Here is a 23,102-nt window from a genome sequence, read left to right as displayed (position 1 = left end):
GTTTCTTTAACTTGATCTAAGAATTTCCTCTAGATATTGATCAATACAAGTTCCTCCAGACTTGATATATTTACGTGATATTGATACGAAGCCTTTTGATTTTTGCCAAATTAATTTCCCAGGCTTACTTTTTAGCCAATGGATTTTAAAATTAGGTTTTCTTTTTCAAAACAGATCAAAACTTTCCTTTGTATTAACAATCTTATCCTGAGTTGATGTGTCATTTTCTATTTTCGTATTTATTTCTACTTGATGAATTTTACAATCTATATTATAGTCCTTAGTCTCACCTAAATCTTTTAGTTGAGAACCAATATTCATGTCTTTACCTCGAACAAGATTAGCAAATGCATGTTTATCTATAATGTCTCGAGGAAATGGATGTATAAATTGATTGAAACTTATTCTTTCTACTTTGCCTTAGAGAAGTATTTACTTTTTCTCCAAAGCTACTGCACATGGTTTAAAATCTTGCAGATTAATTTCATCATCTACCTCATAATAATTTTGTGCATTATTACATTAAAAATTGTCAGCTAAAACATTAGTTATTTCTTTCTGATAAACTAAAATGATCTTTTTCTTAGAACCTAATTGGATTATGCTAGACAATAAGGACTTATGTAGATTAAATAGACTTTCTTGACTATAAGAACGATCATCACATTCCGTTATCAATAAGTTTGTCGCTGAGCCATTGAAAGCCTTTACTACAGCTCCTTTATGTTTATTTTTTCGTTTACCTAGAATGGTTCTAAAAAATTTATGATTTAATACAATAAGGATGATATAAGCTTTACGAATTTTTTCTGCAAAAAAGCTTTTCAGCAACTGACGAATAGCACAAACACTGGGTCCAATAGGCAGTCCCAGATAGATCAAAGAATCCTTGGGCTTTAGCAACTTGCCACTAATATCAATTTCAATAGGCTCTTTTGAACTAGGATTCAAAATCATTATTTCAGTTTTACTTTTGTTGAAAGATAAACCTACTTCTCCTCACTCTGCATTAAAAATAAGCAAATTCGATTCAATACCGCTTATGATACGGCTTATATGTAGAATCTCCTCGTCATAATTTGCCATAATTTGCCAATTTACATTGATACATCTATTTTCTGATTATAGCAATTATTATGGTGATTACTCAAGCAAAGGTTGATGAAGGAATGAAACGGCTTCAGGCGTCTGGATAAAATATTAGCAGAACAGAAAAGTTTTTCGGTCTCAATAGTTGCTCTTCAAGACAAAGTTAGGAAACTATCAGCAGAAAATGCTAATCTATAAGATGAAGCAAAAAAGCTCCGAAATGATCTAGAGCAAGAAAAATTGCGGAATAACGATTTGGAGAGTAGGCTTTTGGAAATCGAAGTGAGAGAAAGGAGATTAAATTTGATTGTTCATGGTCTGCCTGCTGAAAAGCATAATCAATCAGTGAATAGCAACGTATTGTCTCTTCTTTCTGACAAATTGCAAGTTACCGAGGACATTTCTCTTACAAAGTGTTATTGCCTTAAGAGAAATAGTAGTTCAAACATTACTAGTAGGAAAACTTCGACCGGCCCTTGTTTTTATATCGCTAGACACGGATCGTAGCAATGAAGGGTAGTGGAATTCGCATTTGCAGTGATCTCCCACCAAAGCTAAATTTTCTACGGAATGAGCTATTGTCTAAGGGAAAGGAGATGCGTGATCAGGTTCGGTTCATCTTACGCGTATTAAACAAAAAGGGAGCAAATTATCGCTAGAATGTAAAAAGTCTCCGTCTTCACGTTGGATTAAGATTGACTAGTTACGGTGATTAATAATGACATTTCATTTGGTGAGATTACTTTTATTATTTTACAGTATGTATTGTTTCTCTGTTCATACGATTGCATTTTTTTTCCTCTGTATGGAAAAAATGTTCCATTTTTGGTCCCTCTGTAGCTTATTATGTGTTTATTTTATGTCTTTTTCTTTCTTTTTCTGTGTGTGTTTCTATTTATATGAAGTAATGGAGTGCAATAATTTTTCAATATCCGCATTTCATCTTACAATGAATATGTTCCATTTCTCTCTCCTGTTTCTATTTATTTTCAAGCAGTTTCTTTTTCTTTCATTATTTTTGAGTTCTCACTGGTTCAGTTGTTTTTGCTACTTTAAGACTCAGACGGTATGCATTTTGCGAAAGTTTCTGCTAGTTCGGATCATAATTCTGATTTTGTACATTGGATGATAATTGTATTGGGGATAGATTGAGATACCTTGAATCTAACCTTGATTTTTCCATATTCCAGAGCCATGATAAATTTTCAGGAAATAAGATAAATGACGGTGGGCTAATTAACTTTCCAAATTGTAAATATAAATTACCTTCCGAAGTTTCTGATCTTCCAGTTTTTTTAGTTCACAGGATGATCTTGTCGATGTAGTTCATAAACTATCTTGTCATGTTGTTGGATTCTGTGAGACTTTTCTTACAGACCTGACTCCTCAGGCTGTTTTTCCTGGATATCAATTTATTTTTAAAAACCAATTGACTAGGTGCCAGGGTGGTTTAGCAGTACTAGTTAAAGAAGGTATCTCTTTTCGACTCATTGCAAATCTGGAAGGTTCTCATGAGGAAATGCTTTTTGAAGTAATGGTGACTGAGATTATTCTTGGAAAAAAATATGTTTTTTTTGCGTAGTATCCCATTGTATTTTTTTTAGTAAATTGGATAATTGTGGTGTGCGTGGACCGGCGTTGGATCTAGTTAAATCTTATCTTGATAAGAGAAAGCAACGATTAGATGGAGGCAATTTCCTCTCTTCACCTGTACCTCAGTCTTCGAAGGTTGGGGTACCTCAGGGCTCTGTCCTAGGTCCTCTCCTTTTTTCAATTTACATAAATGATTTTCACCGCGCTTTTACATCCCCGTGTCTCAACACACATTTTGCTGATGATACGGCAGTTTCAATTTCTGAAAAGAATGACGAGGAGCTGGAGGCAAAACTGAAAACTGCATTTTCTAATGTTCTTGATTGGTGTTCTTCAAATTTTATTGCTTTGAATGTATCAAAAACTAATTTCATAATTTTCTGGCAGAAAGTCAAATATCTGCCCTCGTATTACCCGAGTTACTTCTTCAAAGTATCTATTATCAATATCTCGTGTGAAAATGATAATGCACCTTGGACTTGTGATTGACGAAAGCTTATCTTTTAAAACACACATTCAAAATCTACGATTAAAGATTTCAACGTATGTTGGTTTAATGCGAAGGTTGAAGCTTTGTTTGCCCTACTCTGCTTTACGAAGTATTTATTTTGCTCTGATTCAGACTAATATTAATTATTGTTCTCTAGTATATTTATCTACATTTAAAGGCCATATTAAACCAATACAGATTTTAAAAAATAAAGCCCTAAGAATCCTTAAACTTTTTATTCTATCACCTATTGAACTTCCAAATAAGTCTTCTACTGCATCTTTATATACTTATCTAGATATACTTCCAGTCTCTCAACAATTTGCTTTCGGAGCAATTCTTTTCGAAATCAGTTATGATATTAAGAAATTACCACCATATTACCTCCATCAAAGTTTGTTCTCCCAATCACAAGATTTACATAATTATAACACTCGACAAAAAAAAGATATCTACATTGACAAGTATAATACTGAGAGATCTAAATTCGCTCCGTTTGTGTCAATTGCTCGGTGCTGGGATGCTCACAAGACTCTTATTGATAATTTTTCCTCTATCCATTTAATAAAAAGGAAACTTAGATTTCATTTAGTTCAGGATTATTTTTAATTAAGTATCTTTTTAGTAAGGCAAAGTTTTTGTATGGTTCGTTGCTCTGGGTGACTATGGGCCTCTCAGCTATCTTCCAGTATTAATTTATATTTAATAATATGGACATTTTTAATTTCTTCAATAGTATTGAATGATCCTGGGCTAGCTGCTACTTTCATATTATTGTTGTGTTATTGTATCTTTGCCGTCATGTTTATCTTTGTATTGTAGTGTGTTATTATTTTATCTTTGTCTAGGCCTAGTTTTTCGAGCTAGTCTCCCCATGGGCCTATGTCATTTATATATATACATGTGTGTGCGATTAACAAATAAATGAACTTGGACTTGAACTTCAACTAGTATATGAGTCGTGAGCGCTTTCTCTTGGGTTTAATACACTGTTATTAAAAACTGGTGGGGAAGTCACTGCTCTCTTTCGGATACCTTTCTTAATAGGGATTGATAGTGTGAAATTTTCAAGTCCCTGATGCAGTACCTTTACTCTTGAACTCACCTTTTTGTACATATTTCTTAGCACTCTAATCACAGACGAACTAACTCCCCTACAATAAGCACATTCTAGTTTATGGGCATGAATACCAGAATCGAAAATTAAAATTCCAGGGAAAGATAAAATTGTTGATAAAACTTGTGGTCTTCAATCCTGTCTAACACTTGTGGTCTCCAGTCGTATCTAAAACTTGTGGTCTTCAACCCTTCTCGGTGGTGGACTCGGCTTCGTTGCTCTGCGGGGTACTGTCCCCTGAATGAATTCCCTTGATATTGTAACGGGGTATTTTCATACCCCTTGACTCCACGGTATTCATGTATTCGGCATTCTTCTCTGTTTTTGAGATCCAAAATGTGTGAAAGTAATTTCTTGTTCTCTGTTTTCAAAAGTAATTTTTTCAATTATACTATTTATTTTTGTATTTTAGTTTTTATATATAATATTTGGAAGGTAGTCTTTTTTATATTTTTCTATCTTCTCTGAGAAATGTACTACTCATGAAGTAATTATTGACCATTTATATCATTAGTCATAGTTCAACCAATCATTTGATTTATGTCGCAAACCTTTTTCTTGTTTGGTTATACGGCAGGAGACTTAAATGAATGATTTAAATATGTGTATTAGGCACGATTTCTAGAAGTGAGTAACTATTGTTAAGCAAATATGAATTTATTTTAGTCTACTCATATAACTGATAAATCGTGCCATCAACGTCAGTTGAATTTTTTTTAAGACTAGGGCCGGGCAACCTTTAGTGCCATTAGGGCTACTCTACTTATTAATTTATAAAAAAAAATACAATTTAAAAAGCGATAAATTGCCAACAATATCAGTTGAAATTTTAATTGCTTAGGTCTGGGGCAGGGCAACATCCACTGCTATTAAAGCCACAATACTTGCTAATGCTTTTTTCGGTGATTCTTATCCTGTAGTAAGAGCATAGGGAATAATTACTCTTGTTTCTAAGTATATTGTTGTACATAACAATTATGCAATTTGCAATCACCATCAACAAAGCTCAAGGTCAATCATTAGAAAAATGTGGTATAGATCTTAACACAGATTGTTTTTCCCATGGACAATTGTACGTTGCATGTTCGAGGGTCGGTAAACCTGACAATCTATTTATATGTACAGATAATGGGAAAGCAAAGAATGTTGTATATTCGCAAGTTTTACGTAGTTAATTTGTATATTTCTATATATATCTATCTATATATATTAAAATAAGTTGTTTGTCTGTCTGTCGACTGACGTCACTGTCCGCATATGACGTCTGAATTATTTCATCATATACCAATTCAAAAACGAATGTATTCAAGCCGAAGTAGCTGAGCTGGTAAAGCGTTATGTTCCAGATTCGGTTCGGTTAGCAATCACCATCAACAAAGCTCAATGGCAATCATTAGAATAATGAGGTATAGATTTGAATACGGATTGTTTTTCACATGGACAATTATATGTTGCATGTTCAAGAGTCGGTAAACCGGAGAATCTATTTATATGTACAGACAATGTGACAGCGAAGAATATTGTATATTCGCAATTTTTACGTAGCTAAAAACATATATATATATATATATATATATATATATATATATATCTATATATATATAAAAATAAGTTGTCTGTCTGTGGATCTGTGGATCCGGTGACGTCATGTTTCTGTGTCGGCTGACGTCATGAAATTAGTTGTCAGGTGACGTCATGTTTTTGTCTCGGCTGACGTCATGAAATTAGTTGTCGTCATTTTTGCTTTGACGGTGACGTCATTCAAGTTATATAAGACATATGTTCACGTAGAAATCTATTAATGTTTAAGTTTACAATGACTGATGAAGATGCTCAAAGAGTCTATGCCAAAAAACTTGCTGCTGATAGTTCCTCGGCACGCTTTCTTTTCTGACTTTCTCTATCAGCAGCAAGTTTTTTGGCATAGACTCTTTGAGCATCTTCATCAGTCATTGTAAACTTAAACATTAATAGATTTCTACGTGAACATATGTCTTATATAACTTGAATGACGTCACCGTCAAAGCAAAAATGACGGCAACTAATTTCATGACTTAATTTCAGAACTTAATTTTTGTGTTGACTGACGTCATGAAATTAGTTGTCGTCATTTTTGTTATGACGATGCTTAGTATATTGTAAAACACATTAATTTGGTTAATAATATACCATTTAAAACACCAAAATGAACGTGCTGGAGTAGTCACTCGGTGAGAGAGGGTGTCAGAACGGAGAATGAAGGTCCCAGGTAAAAATCCTGGTTAGGCTAAAAAAGGTAAAAATCTAAAAACTAAAAAAAAAACTGAAAAAACTAAAAAAGGCAAAAACTACAAAAAAAACTAAAAACTAATAAAAAAAAATTAAGAATAAAAATAAAAAAAAATAAAAAAGATAAAAACTAAAAAAAAAGTAAAAAGAAAAAACGACAAAAAACTAAAAAAGCTAAAAAAAAGGTAAAAACCAATAAAAAACTGAAAAGAAAAAAAGGAATAAAACTAAAAAAATTTTCATCTAAAAAACTAAAAAAAACTAAAAAAGGTAAAAACTAAAAGAACTAAAAAGAAAAAAAAAACTAAAAAAAGGAAAAAAACTGAAAAATAAAGGAGAAAAAGAAAACTATTCGCGCCACCCCAACAGCTAATATATATATATATATATATATATATATATATATATATATATATATATATATATATATATATATATATATATATATATATATATATATATATATATATATATATATATATATATATATATATATATATATATATATATATATATATATATATATATATATATACTAGCTGTTGGGGTGGCGCTTCGCGCCACCCCAACACCTAGATGGTGGGGGCGCTTCGCGCCCCCCAAAGGCCCCCCCGCGCGCGTAAGTCGTTACGCGCCATATTAGTTACGCGCCATTATAGTTGTGTCCCTATGTCCCACCTGTGATATATATATATATATATATATATATATATATATATATATATATATATATATATATATATATATATATATATATATATATATATATATATATATATATATATATATGTATGTTTTTAACTACGTAAAACTTGCGAATATACAACATTCTTTGCTGTCCCATTGTCTGTGCATATAAATAGATTGTCAGGTTTACCGACTCTTGAACATGCAACATATAATGGTCAATGGGAAAACAATCCGTATTCAGATCTATACCTCATGATTCTAATGATTGCCCTTGAGCTTTGTTGATGGTTATTGCTAATCGACCATTCCCTGAGTCGCCATCGTCATTTATATATCCCCCTGTGCACCCCGGCGTCCCTTTTGTAGTTATGTCCCTGTGTCCCGGTCGTCATTTATATTCCCTGTGTCCCGGTCGTCATTTGTGTCCCGGTGTCCCAGTCTTTGATTTCGCTTTGAGTGTCCCGGGCGTCATTTATATTCCTTGTGTCCCGGTGTCCCGGTCGTCATTTATATCCCCCTGTGCCCCCCGGTGTCCCCGTTGTAGTTGTGTCATTTATATTCCCTGTGTCCCGGTCGTCATCCCGGTATACATTCGTTTTTGAATTGGTATATGATGAAATAAATTTTTAATTTTTTCCCTTTTTTTCCTTTTAGTTTTTTTTTATTGGTTTTGACCTTTTTTTAGGTTTTTTAGTTTTTTTCTTTTTTCTTTTTAGTTTTTTTTGAAGTTTTTATCTTTTTAGTTTTTTTATTTTTATTTATATTTTTTTAGTTATCTTTTTCTCCTTTATTTTTCAGTTTTTTTCCTTTTTTTAGTTTTTTTTTTCTTTTTAGTTCTTTTAGTTTTTACCTTTTTTAGTTTTTTTTAGTTTTTTAGATGAAAATTTTTTTAGTTTTATTCCTTTTTTTCTTTTCAGTTTTTTATTGGTTTTTACCTTTTTTTTAGCTTTTTTAGTTTTTTTTCGTTTTTTCGTTTTACTTTTTTTTTAGTTTTTATCTTTTTTATTTTTTTTATTTTTATTCTTAATTTTTTTTTATTAGTTTTTAGTTTTTTTTGTAGTTTTTGCCTTTTTTAGTTTTTTCAGTTTTTTTTTTAGTTTTTAGATTTTTACCTTTTTTAGCCTAACCAGGATTTGAACCTGGGACCTTCATTCTCCGTTCTGACACCCTCTCTCACCGAGTGACTACTCCAGCATGTTCATTTTGGTGTTTTAAATGGTATATTATTAACCAAATTAATGTGTTTTACAATATACTAAGCATCGTCATAACAAAAATGACGACAACTAATTTCATGACGTCAGTCAACACAGAAATTAAGTTCTGAAATTAAGTCATGAAATTAGTTGCCGTCATTTTTGCTTTGACGGTGACGTCATTCAAGTTATATAAGACATATGTTCACGTAGAAATCTATTAATGTTTAAGTTTACAATGACTGATGAAGATGCTCAAAGAGTCTATGCCAAAAAACTTGCTGCTGATAGAGAAAGTCAGAAAAGAAAGCGTGCCGAGGAACTATCAGCAGCAAGTTTTTTGGCATAGACTCTTTGAGCATCTTCATCAGTCATTGTAAACTTAAACATTAATAGATTTCTACGTGAACATGTCTTATATAACTTGAATGACGTCACCGTCAAAGCAAAAATGACGACAACTAATTTCATGACGTCAGCCGACACAGAAACATGACGTCACCTGACAACTAATTTCATGACGTCAGCCGACACAGAAACATGACGTCACCTGATCCACAGATCCACAGACAGACAACTTATTTTTATATATATAGATAGATATATATATATATATATATATATATATATATATATATATATATATATATATATATATATATATATATATATATATATATATATATATATTCATAGGTGGGAAACAGGGACACAACTACAATGGCGCGTACCTAATATGGCGCCTAATGAGTTACGCGTGCGGGGGGGCGCGAAGCGCCCCCACCAACTAGGTGTTGGGGTGGCGCGAAGCGCCACCCCAACAGCTAGTAAGTAATATATATGTAAAGCAAAGGCAGATCTTTATTCAATCAATTTCTTTGATTTGAAATACTGCCTCAGATAAATCACTTGCCAAGTAGCTAGTCCAACCAGACACAGCATACTGAAAACACTCAAATAGAAAACACGTGAATTGGTCGACTCATTTGTGTTTCTCATATCTTCTTCTCTTTGTCTCATGTAAGCGAAGGCCTGTACAATGGATTCAGACAGATCTTCCAAACGCTTCAGCTCAATCTCTAATGGCTTTAGCTGCGAAGCATCTCCAAGCCCTTCATAGTTCTTGGCTTCCACTCCAGTCTTAATAAAAATTGAAACTTCATGAGCTTGACCATGGTAACCTTGCTGAACTTTGGAAATGAAGCACAGCTCAAAAACATCATATTCATCAGTTGTGAATGCAAATTTTCCTTTATTTTTGTCCTCATGATTGACCAAAACATGTCCTTTTGTATCAGTCACCTGTATATCTATAGTTTGTCCTTGAATCTCATTAATTTCATATTCGCCAGTGACTAATACATCCTTGTGCACTTCTTCTTTCAAACATCTCCTAGAGTTTGGCTGCAATTCAAGCATCAGCCCTTCTAATCCTGAAAATAACATTAGGAGTCCAAAAATAATAAACGGTGACATTGTAATGGCTTGAAATCACCACAACTCTCCAATAGTAATTTTCTGCAACAAACTATAAAAATGAAAGTCGGCTTAAATATCATCTAGGGTCTTCTCCTAGCCTTCAGACAATTTTAAATATTTTGTGAGCTGGCAAACCGCAAACGTTTTTGCAGTTATTAATAACACCGCTAACCCTGTGAATTTTTTTTTTTTTAATTAAACTTCCAATTTAATTTAATGAAATGACGAAAATTTAATGACGAAAATTTTGCCTCAAAAATATTACCAGAAATAGATGTTGTCATGTATGAAAAATTATTAAACTGTAAAGGCCCTTTATATTTCCACAAAACACTAATTTTCATGTTAACTCGAGGAAAGCATTGAATGAACATTGAGCATTGAAATGTTTAGTTCATATATTTCTGCCACTCCCCCAGTAAAGTCCTCCAAGGTTTAAGAGGTGGTGCCGCTTTTAAGGGCTTCATAGCTACCATATAATTTTGCATAAGCTTTCTCTAACAATGCACTCCAAAATTCATTTTTCTCTTGGGATTGAAGGTAGACTAATCTATGACATCATCCACCCATTGACCATACTGCCAAAACCTGAAGTGAAAGATTCCAGCATACTCGCCATCGTCAAAGGATTGATCATCAGGTACAATTCGTTTAAAAACAACTGTATTGATTGTAAGATTTGTCATAGCAGCTAATAGCCAACAATAACCAAGCTCTCCTTGTTGATTATCAAATCTTGATACATCATTCACCACAAACTGTGGATCTGAACATATTTTATGGGGTCTTAGCCAACGAACTCTTCTAAATGGTCGTTTTCTTTAGAATAAAGAGCAGTCTTCAGCTGGGAAAGGCTTACAGCCAATCGAAAGGCTTCAGCCAAGCAGTATTCTTTGGTTTTTTCGTAGTATTGGGGACTGGATCTGCTTTTTCCAGGTATGGGTCTTGTATGTTAATCAATCAACATAACCGGACAAGCTTTATGGTTGTGTCCAAGGTAGCAAACATCCACTTTACCACGGTTGTAGTTGAACGACGGGGTAGCACTAGTGGACCGGATTTTTCAACAACGAGTTTTGTGATGCTATCAAGCAGTCCACTTTCACTTCCCTCTCCTCCTCCAGCCCTTATAGACTCAGGGACAACGGTAAATGTGATAAATGCATCCGTGTTTAACAAATTGGCCAATTATATTTAACGGCGAATGAGTAATATATGCCCCAATGTAACCGGACGTGATCTAGACGTAATAGGATCTGTGTATCTAACTATACACAAGGATAATAGGAACTTTCCTAGTCAATTTATAATTTGCAAAAACCATATGAGGCAATAATAGGAGCAAATTTTTAAAAAGGAAATAAAGTATTATTAGATGTAGCAAATACAAAATTGGTCTACCCGACGGATACAAAAACAATTATAAATAACATCCAAACTAATTTGGTAAAATCGAACATAGGCAACATGAAGGAATATAGAGAAAAACAAATATATATATATATATATATATATATATATATATATATATATATATATATATATATACTAGCTGTTGGGGTGGCGCTTCGCGCCACCCCAACACCTAGTTGCTGGGGCGCTTCGCGCCCCCCAAGCCCCCCCGCGCGCGTAAGTCGTTACGCGCCATATTAGTTACGCGCCATTGTAGTTGTGTCCCTGTGTCCCACCTGTGAATATAGATAGATTTATATATGTGTTTCAAACTATGTAAAAATTGCGAATATACAACATTCTTGGCTTTCCCATTGTCTGTCCATATACAAAGCCGTATGTACTAATAATGACGTCATATGCAAACGCTCTTTTTACAAACAAACAAACATGCATACACACAACTCGTTTTTATATAGATAGATAGATAGATACAATACAAATTAACTACGTAAAACTTGTGAATATACAACAGTCTTCGCTGTCCCATTGTCTGTGCGTATAAATAGATTTGCAAATGCTAATCGAATTGGGAATTGCAATCTTTTAAATTGAAAAAGCAGATCCGTTGGAATCATGGGAATGCGAGGAATAAGAACAGCCTCACCCTCATAAGGCCCTGTCAAGATTGTGGCATCTATTAGGTTTTCCATTTTTTTTTTTTTTACGGCAAGTCGCGTGCCATTGCAAAGCTTTGGTGGGTTGATATTTCTTAAAAGTATTATTGGTACGCCTATTTTTAGTTGTAGCAGGTGTGGTGGACACCCTGAAGGATCTATGGAATTTAAAAATTCATATGGATAATTAACCGCTTCATTTGGTTCCGAAATACAAATTAACTGCGTAAAACTTGCGAATATACAACATTCTTCGCTGTCCAATTCTCGCTGCATATAAATAGATTGTCAGGTTTACCGACCCTCGAACATGCAACGTACAATTGTCCATGGGAAAAACAATCAGTATTAAGATCAATACCACATTTTTCTAATGATTGACCTTGAGCTTTGTTAATGGTGATTGCAAATGCTAATCGAATTGGGAATTGCAATCTTTTAAATTGAAAAGGCAGATCTGTTGGAATCATGGGAATGCGAGGAATAAGAACAGCCTCACCCTCAAAAGGCCCTGTCAGGATTGTGGCCTCTATTAGGTTTTCCATTGTTTTTTTTACGGCAAGTCGAGTGCCATTGCAAAGCTTTGGTGGGTTTATATTTCTTAAAAGTATTATTGGTACGCCTATTTTTAGTTGTAGCACGTGTGGTGGAAACCCTGAAAGATCTATGGAATTTAAAAATTCAGATGGATAATTAACCGCTTCATTTGGTTCCAAAACTGTGTCGACTGACTTGTAAAGGACTGCCTGGTCTTGAATCTTGGTCAAAACAATATTGTTGATTTCGTGGACGTCTATATTTTTGGGTGCGAGAATCGCTCTTTCACTTAGCCATTTATTATTTTTATAATTTTTTAGAATATTCGGAAATACTTTTTCAATCAATTCATTTTTGGACGTCACTAAATTACAGAAATCAGCAGGTAGTTGTGTACGTCCTGAAATTGAGTCTACTGGGAGCTTTCCGTTTCCCATTGCCAGAAATTGATCTGAAAATGTTTGACCAGAGTCATCGTTTTGCAATCGGACACGCATATTTGTAGTTAATTTTAATGTTTTTACGTGTGCCCATAAATTAGAATTTTTCAGGCAAGCATTCATTTCGTCTGCAGGAGTTGATCTAGGTATTATAGGTAATGTTTGCCTGAAATCTCCCGCAAGCAATATTAAGGTGCTGCCAAAGGGTTTCGACTTCCCTCGCAAATCTTTCAAGCATTGATCCAGAGCTTCGAGCGATTTTTTGTGTGCCATTGTGCACTCATCCCAAATAATAAGTTTGCATTGCTGCAATACTTTACCCATCCCAGATGATTTGGAAATATTGCACGTGGGAGTTTCTGTAGAATGCAAGTTCAGAGGCAATTTCAAAGCGGAATGAGCAGTTCTTCCACCAGGCAGCAATGTTGCGGCTATTCCGGACGACGCAATTGCCAACGCTATATCATTTTTAGATCGAATTGATGCCAGAATCAGTTTTATCACAAACGTTTTACCAGTACCTCCTGGCGCATCCAAAAAGAAAATTTCTCCAACGTTGTTATCGACACAATGCATTATCGTATCATAAATGTCTTTTTGTTCCGACATTAACTTGGAAATGTTATTTTGTACATACGACAATAGATCACTCGTACTGTAACTTTGTTCACGATCCAATTCTACACATGTCGAAACAGCAGCGATACGGTTAGGTGAAGGCATTCCCAAACCCTGAAGAGGTTTGTTTGCCATACTTATGCACAAATCTTCTATAACAACTAAAGTGTAGTTATAAATTTCTGATGTAAAATCAAAAGTCATGTCTGACGTCTCTAACTGTTTTCGATGAAGTATATCTTCGGACATTTTTGACTTATATTTTTCCCATAAATCTGTAGGAGCTGATGGAGAGCAAGTTGTTAAAATGATGCCAAACAATGCACGAATTTGACTTGGGGTTGACGTTTCGCACGCGTCATTGATGCAGTTATCCCAGTGTTGGTCATTCTCCAATAAATTCAGAGCTTGGCATGCACTACGGTAAGTGTCATGTATAGTACCATTTACAGTCCTCAAATACTCAAAGGATGTCGGACCGGGTACATTCACCAAAAGCAGGCGTAGAAAGAAGCATTCATGTTGATTGGGGTGAACGGTGTAGAGTCTTCCTATCGTGGTATCTTTGAAGATGGTAGGTTGGCCGTCGACTGACTTACCCTGTTTTCGACGTTCAAATATTTTATTTTTAGTATTCCACGTGTAATACGAAGGCACTTCAGTATACAGCAGTTTTTTTGCAAAAGAATCATTTTTGCAAAGCAAAAAAAAAGCTGTTAATGTTGTATCCGGTGGATTCAGGACTCTTTGTTGCACGTTGGTTTCCGTGAAATAAACACGTTGACCATTCTGTAAATGTACCGCTAAGTGAACAACAGCTGGACTACGTTCATGTATCGGAAATGAAAGAATTCGCCAAACAGCTTCATTACTGCTAATGTATCTTCCAGCCTGATATTCTACGATTTCATCGAAATCTTTGATTTCGGACTGCAAGCCAAAAACTGCCATGTCACTGCCTTTGTTGACGTATTTACATATGTATTTGATTGCCTTTACGGAGTTACAGTATTCAACGTTTATGTGTGCATTAAATGTTTTTGATAATAAAGGGGAATATGGAACAACCCACTGGTTATCTACTTCGATGGTGGTACCGTTACGCTTCTTTATTATTGCTGTTTTACCGCCATCTTCAGTAGATCTTCTTCTATATTGTGGGTAACCATCATTGCCAGTAATTGTTTTGGGTACTAAAAGTCGAGGATATTGCTTTGTGCACCTTCCTTTGGCCATGCATGGTGAATTTTCGTTCAGTGCACCGCAAGGTCCATGTATCATATTTTTTACAATAATATCATGTAACCCCTTATCGACATTTTTATCAGGTATTTCAGCGGAAATCAAATCATCAATTTCGTTTGAAGTAATTTTTTTATGTAGCCAGATTAGTATATGTGCGTGTGGCAAACCTCGTTTTTGCCATTCCACTGAGTACATCCAGCATCGCACTGACCCAAACACTTCATGTTTTACAAGGTAGTTTATCAGTGATTTCAACTTTTGCCGGAAGACACGTGCCGTAATGTCATGCCTATGAACCGCCGATTGTCCTTGAAGTAAAAGCTGCAGTATCTCGTCCCAAGATTGATTACATGTAAATGTAATAAATAAATCTGGACGACCATAGAGACGAACATACGCAATAGCATCTTGAGCATATTCATGCATATGACGGGGACTGCCAGCATATGACGAAGGTAAAATTGTTAATCTTCCAACGTTTGTGGTATTACCGTCATTTATAACTGCATCTCGCAAATGAATGTATTGTTCAGAGCGGAGCTTGGTCTGATTCAGGCGGATATATAGCAAACGTTCTGATTCAATTTTAGCATACATATCCACGACAAATTGGTGAAACAATTCACGGCATTTTAAAATATAATTTTCTTCATCCTGCCGAATCATTAGTCTATAGGAATAATAATGCATTGCACTGCATTTCTTATTCATTTCTTTGTTAGTGGCTGGATTCATCAATTTAATATTAAAGTGATATTCGTCGGCTCCATCCCAAAAAATGATAGGATATTGTAGGGCATCGTAGCATCGATGAGTTTCAGCAATTCTTAACAACTGAGCGTTTCGCTTATGTAGAATAATATCTCGAGGTAAAAACTGATCACCGACCATAACGATTGCCACTTCGTCGATAGTCGGAGCATTGTATCTACGCACATGTTGGCCAGGAGGCGTTTTGTCAGCGGAAATAACAATTTTATGAGTATCAGTAGGCATCAAATCGATGGCTGTTTTGAACAGACGCACTAAATTATTATTTTCGTGGAAAAGATGTTGCAATTGGGAAACGATTGTCCTTTCAACGTTGGGAGAAATTTCGCAACGTGCATTCAATTCAGAATTTCTATCACTGATGAAGTACAATTGTAAAAATTTATGATTCTCGCCTGAGAATGGTAGAAGGGACCCTGCTTTATGATAAATTTGCCCTTTTACTTTGAAAGTAGACATAAATTGATCTGGATTTTCGATTTGGGCTCCAAACGACGTCATTTGGAAACATGAGTTGTATTGTCTGATTTTTGACAAAAAACGCTTAGATTCTGACGTAGTTCCAGTAAGGAAAGTCTTCAATGGCTCTGGTGGTGCAGCCAATAGAGGAAGTTTAACTTTTCCTGAGGCGCAACACATTCCCATTGTTTCACCATTGAATTTCAAGGCCTTGCAATAGGGACAAATTTTAGACATTGTCCCGATTTGAACACATCTACTCAAGCTATAATCATCGACTGGGTTGTACCTGAATGCCAAGCGATAACTTTCAGATTGCTCTGATTCCTCGGCACGCTTTCTTTTCTTACTTTCTCTATCAGCAGCAAGCCTGTTTCCCTGCTGGTCTTTTGATTCCTCGTCACGCCTTCTTTTTTCACTTTCTCTTTTAGCAGCAAGTCTGCTTCTGCGTTGCTCTGGTAGTTCCTCGGCATGCTTTCTGTTCTTTCTTTCTCTATCAGCAGCAAGCCTGTTTCCCTGCTGGTCTTTTGATTCCTCGGCACGCCTTCTTTTTTCACTTTCTCTTTTAGCAGCATGTCTGCTTCTGCGTTGCTCTGGTAGTTCCTCGGCATGCTTTCTGTTCTTTCTTTCTCTATCAGCCTCAAGCCTGTTTCCCTGCTGGTCTTTTGATTCCTCGGCACGCCTTCTTTTTTCACTTTCTCTTTTAGCAGCAAGTCTGCTTCTGCGTTGCTCTGGTAGTTCCTCGGCATGCTTTCTGTTCTTTCTTTCTCTATCAGCCTCAAGCCTGTTTCCCTGCTGGTCTTTTGATTCCTCGGCACGCCTTCTTTTTTCACTTTCTCTTTTAGCAGCAAGTCTGCTTTCGCGTTGCTCTGGTAGTTCCTCGGCACGCTTTCTTTTCTGACTTTCTCTATCAGCAGCAAGTTTTTTGGCATAGACTCTTTGAGCATCTTCATCAGTCATTGTAAACTTAAACATTAATAGAATTCTACGCGAACATATGTCTTATATAACTTGAATGACGTCACCTTCAAAGCAAAAATGATGGCAACTAATTTCATGACGTCAGCCGAAACATGACGTCACCTGATCCACAGATCCACAGATCCACAGACAACTTATTTATATATATATATATATATATATATATATATATATATATATATATATATATATATATATATATATATTTTTGCAATAGGACACGCATATCTGTAGTTAATTTTAATATTTTTACGTGTGCCCATAAATTAGAATTTTTCAGGCAAGCATTCATTTCGTCTGCAGGAGTTGATCCAGGTATTATAGGTAATGTTTGCCTGAAATCTCCCGCAAGCAATATTAATGTGCTGCCAAAGGGTTTCGACTTCCCTCTCAAATCTTTCAAGCATTGATCCAGAGCCTCGAGCGATTTTTTGTGCGCCATTGTGCACTCATCCCAAATAATAAGTTTGCATTGCTGAATACTTTACCCATCCCAGATGATTTGGAAATATTGCACGTGGGAGTTTCTGTAGAATACAAATTCAGAGGCAATTTCAAAGCGGAATGAGCAGTTCTTCCACCAGGCAGCAATGTTGCGGCTATTCCGGACGACGCAATTGCCAACGCTATATCATTTTTTGATCGAATTGACGCCAGAATCAGTTTTATCACAAACGTTTTACCAGTACCTCCTGTCGCATCCAAAAAGAAAATTTCTCCAACGTTGTTATCGACACAATGCATTATCGTATCATAAATGTCTTTTTGTTCCGACGTTAACTTGGAAATGTTATTTTGTGCATACGACAATAGATCACTCGTACTGTAACTTTGTTCACGATCCAATTCTACACATGTCGAAACAGCAGCGATACGGTTAGGTGAAGGCATTCCCAAATCCTGAAGAGGTTTGTTTGCCATACGTACGCACAAATCTTCTATAATAACTAAAGTGTAGTTATAAATTTCTGATGTAAAATCAAAAGTCATATCTGACGTCTCTAACTGTTTTCGATGGAGTATATCTTCGGACATTTTTGACTTATCTTTTTCCCATAACTCTGTAGGAGCTGATGGAGAGCAAGTTGTTAAAATGATGCCAAACAATGCATGAATTTGACTTGGGGTTGACGTTTCGCACGCGTCATTGATGCAGTTATCCCAGTGTTGGTCATTCTCCAATAAATTCAGAGCTTGGCATGCACTACGGTAAGTGTCATGTATAGTACCGTTTACAGTTCTCAAATACTCAAAGGATGTCGGACCGGGTACATTCACCAAAAGCAGGCGTAGAAAGAAGCATTCAAGTTGATTGGGGTGAACGGTGTAGAGTCTTCCTATCGTGGTATCTTTGAAGATGGTAGGTTGGCCGTCGACTGACTGGCTTCACTATGAAATACATATCGCCGAACCTTTGTTTTTTTAACTAAAATCTGGTAGGCATTGATGACCTTATCCAAGTCAAAATCCCAAACCCAATCATCATCGCTATCATTTTCAGTTTTGATATGTTTTGACTCTCGCTGTCCTGGTGGATCTTCATCTAACTGCGCGGTTTTGCGTTCTTTAGCCTCAAGCCTGTTTCTTTGCTGTTCTTTTGATTCCTCGGCACGCTTTCTTTTCTGACTTTCTCTATCAGCAGCAAGTTTTTTGGCATAGACTCTTTGACCATCTTCATCGGCTTTTGACATTGTAAGTTCATCAGTCATTTTAAACTTAAACATTAATAGATTTCTACGTGAACATATACGTCTTAAATATCTTTAATGACGTCACCGTCATAGCAAAAATGACGACAGTAAAATGATGCCAAACAATGCACGAATTTGACTTGGGGTTGACGTTTCGCACGCGTCATTGATGCAGTTATCCCAGTGTTGGTCATTCTCCAATAAATTTAGAGCTTGGCATGCACTACGGTAAGTGTCATGTATAGTACCGTTTACAGTTCTCAAATACTCAAAGGATGTCGGACCGGGTACATTCACCAAAAGCAGGCGTAGAAAGAAGCATTCATGTTGATTGGGGTGAACGGTGTAGAGAAGAAGCATTCATGTTGATTGGGGTGAACGGTGTAGAGTCTTCCTATCGTGGTATCTTTGAAGATGGTAGGTTGGCCGTCGACTGACTGGCTTCACTATGAAATACATATCGCCGAACCTTTGTTTTTTTAACTAAAATCTGGTAGGCATTGATGACCTTATCCAAGTCAAAATCCCAAACCCAATCATCATCGCTATCATTTTCAGTTTTGATATGTTTTGACTCTCGCTGTCCAGGTGGATCTTCATCTAACTGCGCGGTTTTGCGTTCTTTAGCCTCAAGCCTGTTTCCTTGCTGTTCTTTTGATTCCTCGGCACGCTTTCTTTTCTGACTTTCTCTATCAGCAGCAAGTTTTTTGGCATAGACTCTTTGAGCATCTTCATCGGCTTTTGCCATTGTAAGTTCATCAGTCATTTTAAACTTAAACATTAATAGATTTCTACGTGAACATATATGTCTTAAATATCTTTAATGACGTCACCGTCATAGCAAAAATGACGACAACTAACTTTATGACGTCAGTCGACACAGAAACATGACGTCACCTGACAGACAGACAGAAACACAGACAGACAACTTATTTTTATATATATAGATAGATAGGTTGTCATTTGTGTCCCGGTATCCCAGTCTGTAATTTCTCCTTGAGTGTCCCGGTCGTTATTTATATTCCCTCTGTCCCGGTCGTCATTTGTGTCCCGGTCTGTAATTTCTCTTTGACTGTTTTTTCTTTTTAGTATTTTTTAGTTTTTTACATTTTTTCTTTTTTCGGTTTTCTTTTTCTTCTTTTTTTTTCAGCTTCACTATGAAATACATATCGCCGAACCTTTGTTTTTTTAACTAAAATCTGGTAGGCATTGATGACCTTATCCAAGTCAAGATCCCAAACCCAATCATCATCGCTATCATTTTCAGTTTTGATATGTCTTGACTCTCGCTGTCCAGGTGGATCTTCATCTAACTGCGCGGTTTTGCGTTCTTTAGCCTCAAGCCTGTTTCCTTGCTGTTCTTTTGATTCCTCGGCACGCTTTCTTTTCTGACTTTCTCTATCAGCAGCAAGTTTTTTGGCATAGACTCTTTGAGCATCTTCATTGGCTTTTGCCATTTTAAGTTCATCAGTCATTTTAAACTTAAACATTAATAGATTTCTACGTGAACATATATTTCTTAAATATCTTTAATGACGTCACCGTCATAGCAAACATGACGACAACTAACTTCATGACGCCAGTCGACACAGAAACATGACGTCACCTGATCCACAGACAGACAACTTATTTTTATATATATAGATAGATATAATTCTAAAATTGTCAGGTAATTTTCTATTTTGAAATAAAAACTAAAAATTATTGCTCAGACAATAAATATATTTTGGATATTTACATAATAGCTTTAGTGGTTCTGGACTGAAAACTAAATATGCTAATCAAATTGGGAATTGAAATCTTTTAGGTTGAAAAGGCAGATCCATTGGAATCATGAGAATGCGTGGAATAAGAAAAGCCTCACCCTCAAAAGGCCCTGTCAAGATTGTTGCCTCTATTACGTTATAACAGACATAACACGTCATTTGTGTCCCGGTGTCCCGGTCTGTAGTTTTGTTAGTCGACAAACATGACGTCAGACGACAAACAACTTCATGACGACATACAGCTCAATCCTTATAATGACGTCAGTCGACAAACATGACGTCAGTCGACACACAAACATGACGTCAGTCGACAGACACACAAACAACTTATTTTTATATATATTTTTATATATATAGATATATATATATATATATATATATATATATATATATATATATATATATATATATATATATATATATATATATATATATATATATATATATATATATATCATTTGTTTTAAATGTGGCTAGGCTTTTATCCTAAAACATTGTACACGAAATTTGTTTCTTAGCAAGAGTTACGAAAACTGACTAAACACAAGCAAACAACTTGTAAAATATTTCTAATTGGGAAAATAAATTTCCAAGAAAAAAAGGAATATCAGATATTTAAACAGTGAATTAACAAAACTATAAAAAAAACTATTTGATTTAAAACGGCGAATTTATAATTCGAAAAATTATAAATTTATAAACGATAAATTTTAATCCACCATGCTGATGGTGTTTTCTACCCTCATGAACAAAATCATAATCAAGAAACATTACATCATTAATATTCCTATCATTTAAGAAAGTTTCGCTTAAAGCTAAAGCTTCAATTTTATTTTCATTAATTATGTCATCTTTGAACTCAATGCTACTAAGTAAACCTCTGCAGTTAAAAGTAGAAAAACCTACATTACTGAGTGTGAGGATAGAATCATCCATAAATGAATATTTGTTTTTCGGGCTATCTTCCAAAATTACTGCTTCATCATCCTTAACATCCCTAATGCATTCCAGTATATCAAAAGGATTTTCCTCTAACAGTTTAGTTCTGCTTGCAAGATCAGGTAAATTATGTAAACTCAATATCATAAATCAACAAAAAAGCCTCAATTCAGTTATTCAACAATTTAACAAAAGACCAATCAAAAAAGAAAAAAAAAAGAAAATATATAACAACCGCACACGTCGGAGAATTCCATTGCATTTCAGTGGAAGTATGTTCATTCTATTCAACAGAGAACACGCACATTTTGGCAACAATGTGCGCACACCAACACATTTGAGCATTTATGTAGTGACTATTATGAACAAATCTGAACAAATCCCTACTAATGACAAAAAAAATAACACAATTTATTTGACTGATGGGACGTTATGCCAATTCTTTTTTTGTTTCACTCCGTCCTGTCTATGTAGCATAATGTGGGTGGTACCGTCGGTGGGATCCATGCAACAAAACCTTTATCTTTCATTTCTTTCTTTTTTTTGATTCAGCATAGTGCGAATCTCCCTGCAGGTTTGACTAACATCATCACTGAAGAAAACTCCATTGTAATCAAATTTTGTCGCTTTATCAAGTTTTTTTTTCCAAGGCTGGGCACTTAATTGTTTATTCGCTTGAAGTACCGAGAATTTGTCATCCGAGTTCATGAGTCGTATTTTAATAAATTTGTCATGTACTTCTTTACCTTCAAAATTAATTTTTAGTTGTAAGAAGTTTTCCAGCAAATGTTTCATTTTCGTTGAGGCCTCCGGCACTGAGGCAGCCTTTAAGTTCCAAGCAATAATGTTGTCTTTCTTTTCCAAATTCTCCAATATGAGGACTCTATCAGTGAGAGGGCCTAATCCATGGGCTTCTTTCTTTCATATATCTTTTAATTCTGCCTTAATCTTTGTTATTGTATCCGAGTGGGTCGCAGTTATGATTTCAATATCATCTACTTTGGAAGTTAGACCACTAATGTCAGAACGGATTTCGGATAATTCAAATCTCAAATCTAGTATCTCTTCCCGCGTTGCTTTAACTGTTTCTAAAATCTGATGGACCGAACTGGTCAGCGCATCAATCGAATCACGTATTGTCCCTTGGGCTGTTGACTCTTCCACAGATAATAGTGTGGATTCCATATCATTGCGTCTCTTTTTCCTGGTCATAATAACTATTCACAGGTGTTCACAAGAATAGCATAGTATAAGTCAAAATGCGCGCTCTCCGATACTGAGATGTTAACTCGAGGAGAGAATTGAATGAACATTGAGCATTGAAATGTTTAGTTCATACATTTCTGCCAATCCCCCAGTAAAGTCCTCCATGGTTTCAGAGGTGGTGCCGCTTTTAAGGCCTTCATAGCTACCCTATGTCCCACCTATGATATATATATATATATATATATATATATATATATATATATATATATATATATATATATATAGATATATATATATATATATATATATATATATATATATATATATATATATATATATATATATATATATATATATATATATATATATATATATATATATATATATATATATATATATACTAGCTGTTGGGGTGGCGCTTCGCGCCACCCCAACACCTAGTTGGTGGGGGCGCTTCG

The 23,102-nt window shown here is 35.2% G+C and overlaps 1 protein-coding gene across 1 annotated transcript; it reads right to left on the bottom strand.

Annotated features, from left to right (window-relative positions):
- Positions 1 to 9,258: 9,258 nt before the first annotated feature.
- LOC136040377 (transmembrane emp24 domain-containing protein bai-like) lies at positions 9,259 to 10,162 on the bottom strand. Its single transcript, XM_065724635.1, has one exon. It carries the CDS (start codon positions 9,917 to 9,919, stop codon positions 9,305 to 9,307), a length of 615 nt encoding a protein of 204 aa, XP_065580707.1. The 5' UTR covers positions 9,920 to 10,162; the 3' UTR covers positions 9,259 to 9,304.
- Positions 10,163 to 23,102: the final 12,940 nt, after the last annotated feature.

The sequence above is a fragment of the Artemia franciscana genome, chromosome 20 (assembly GCF_032884065.1).
Source record: "Artemia franciscana chromosome 20, ASM3288406v1, whole genome shotgun sequence".
In the NCBI taxonomy this organism is placed as follows: Eukaryota; Metazoa; Arthropoda; class Branchiopoda; order Anostraca; family Artemiidae; genus Artemia; species Artemia franciscana.
The sequence above is the reverse complement of the archived record's forward strand: the minus strand, read 5'-3'. Positions and strand labels throughout refer to the sequence as shown.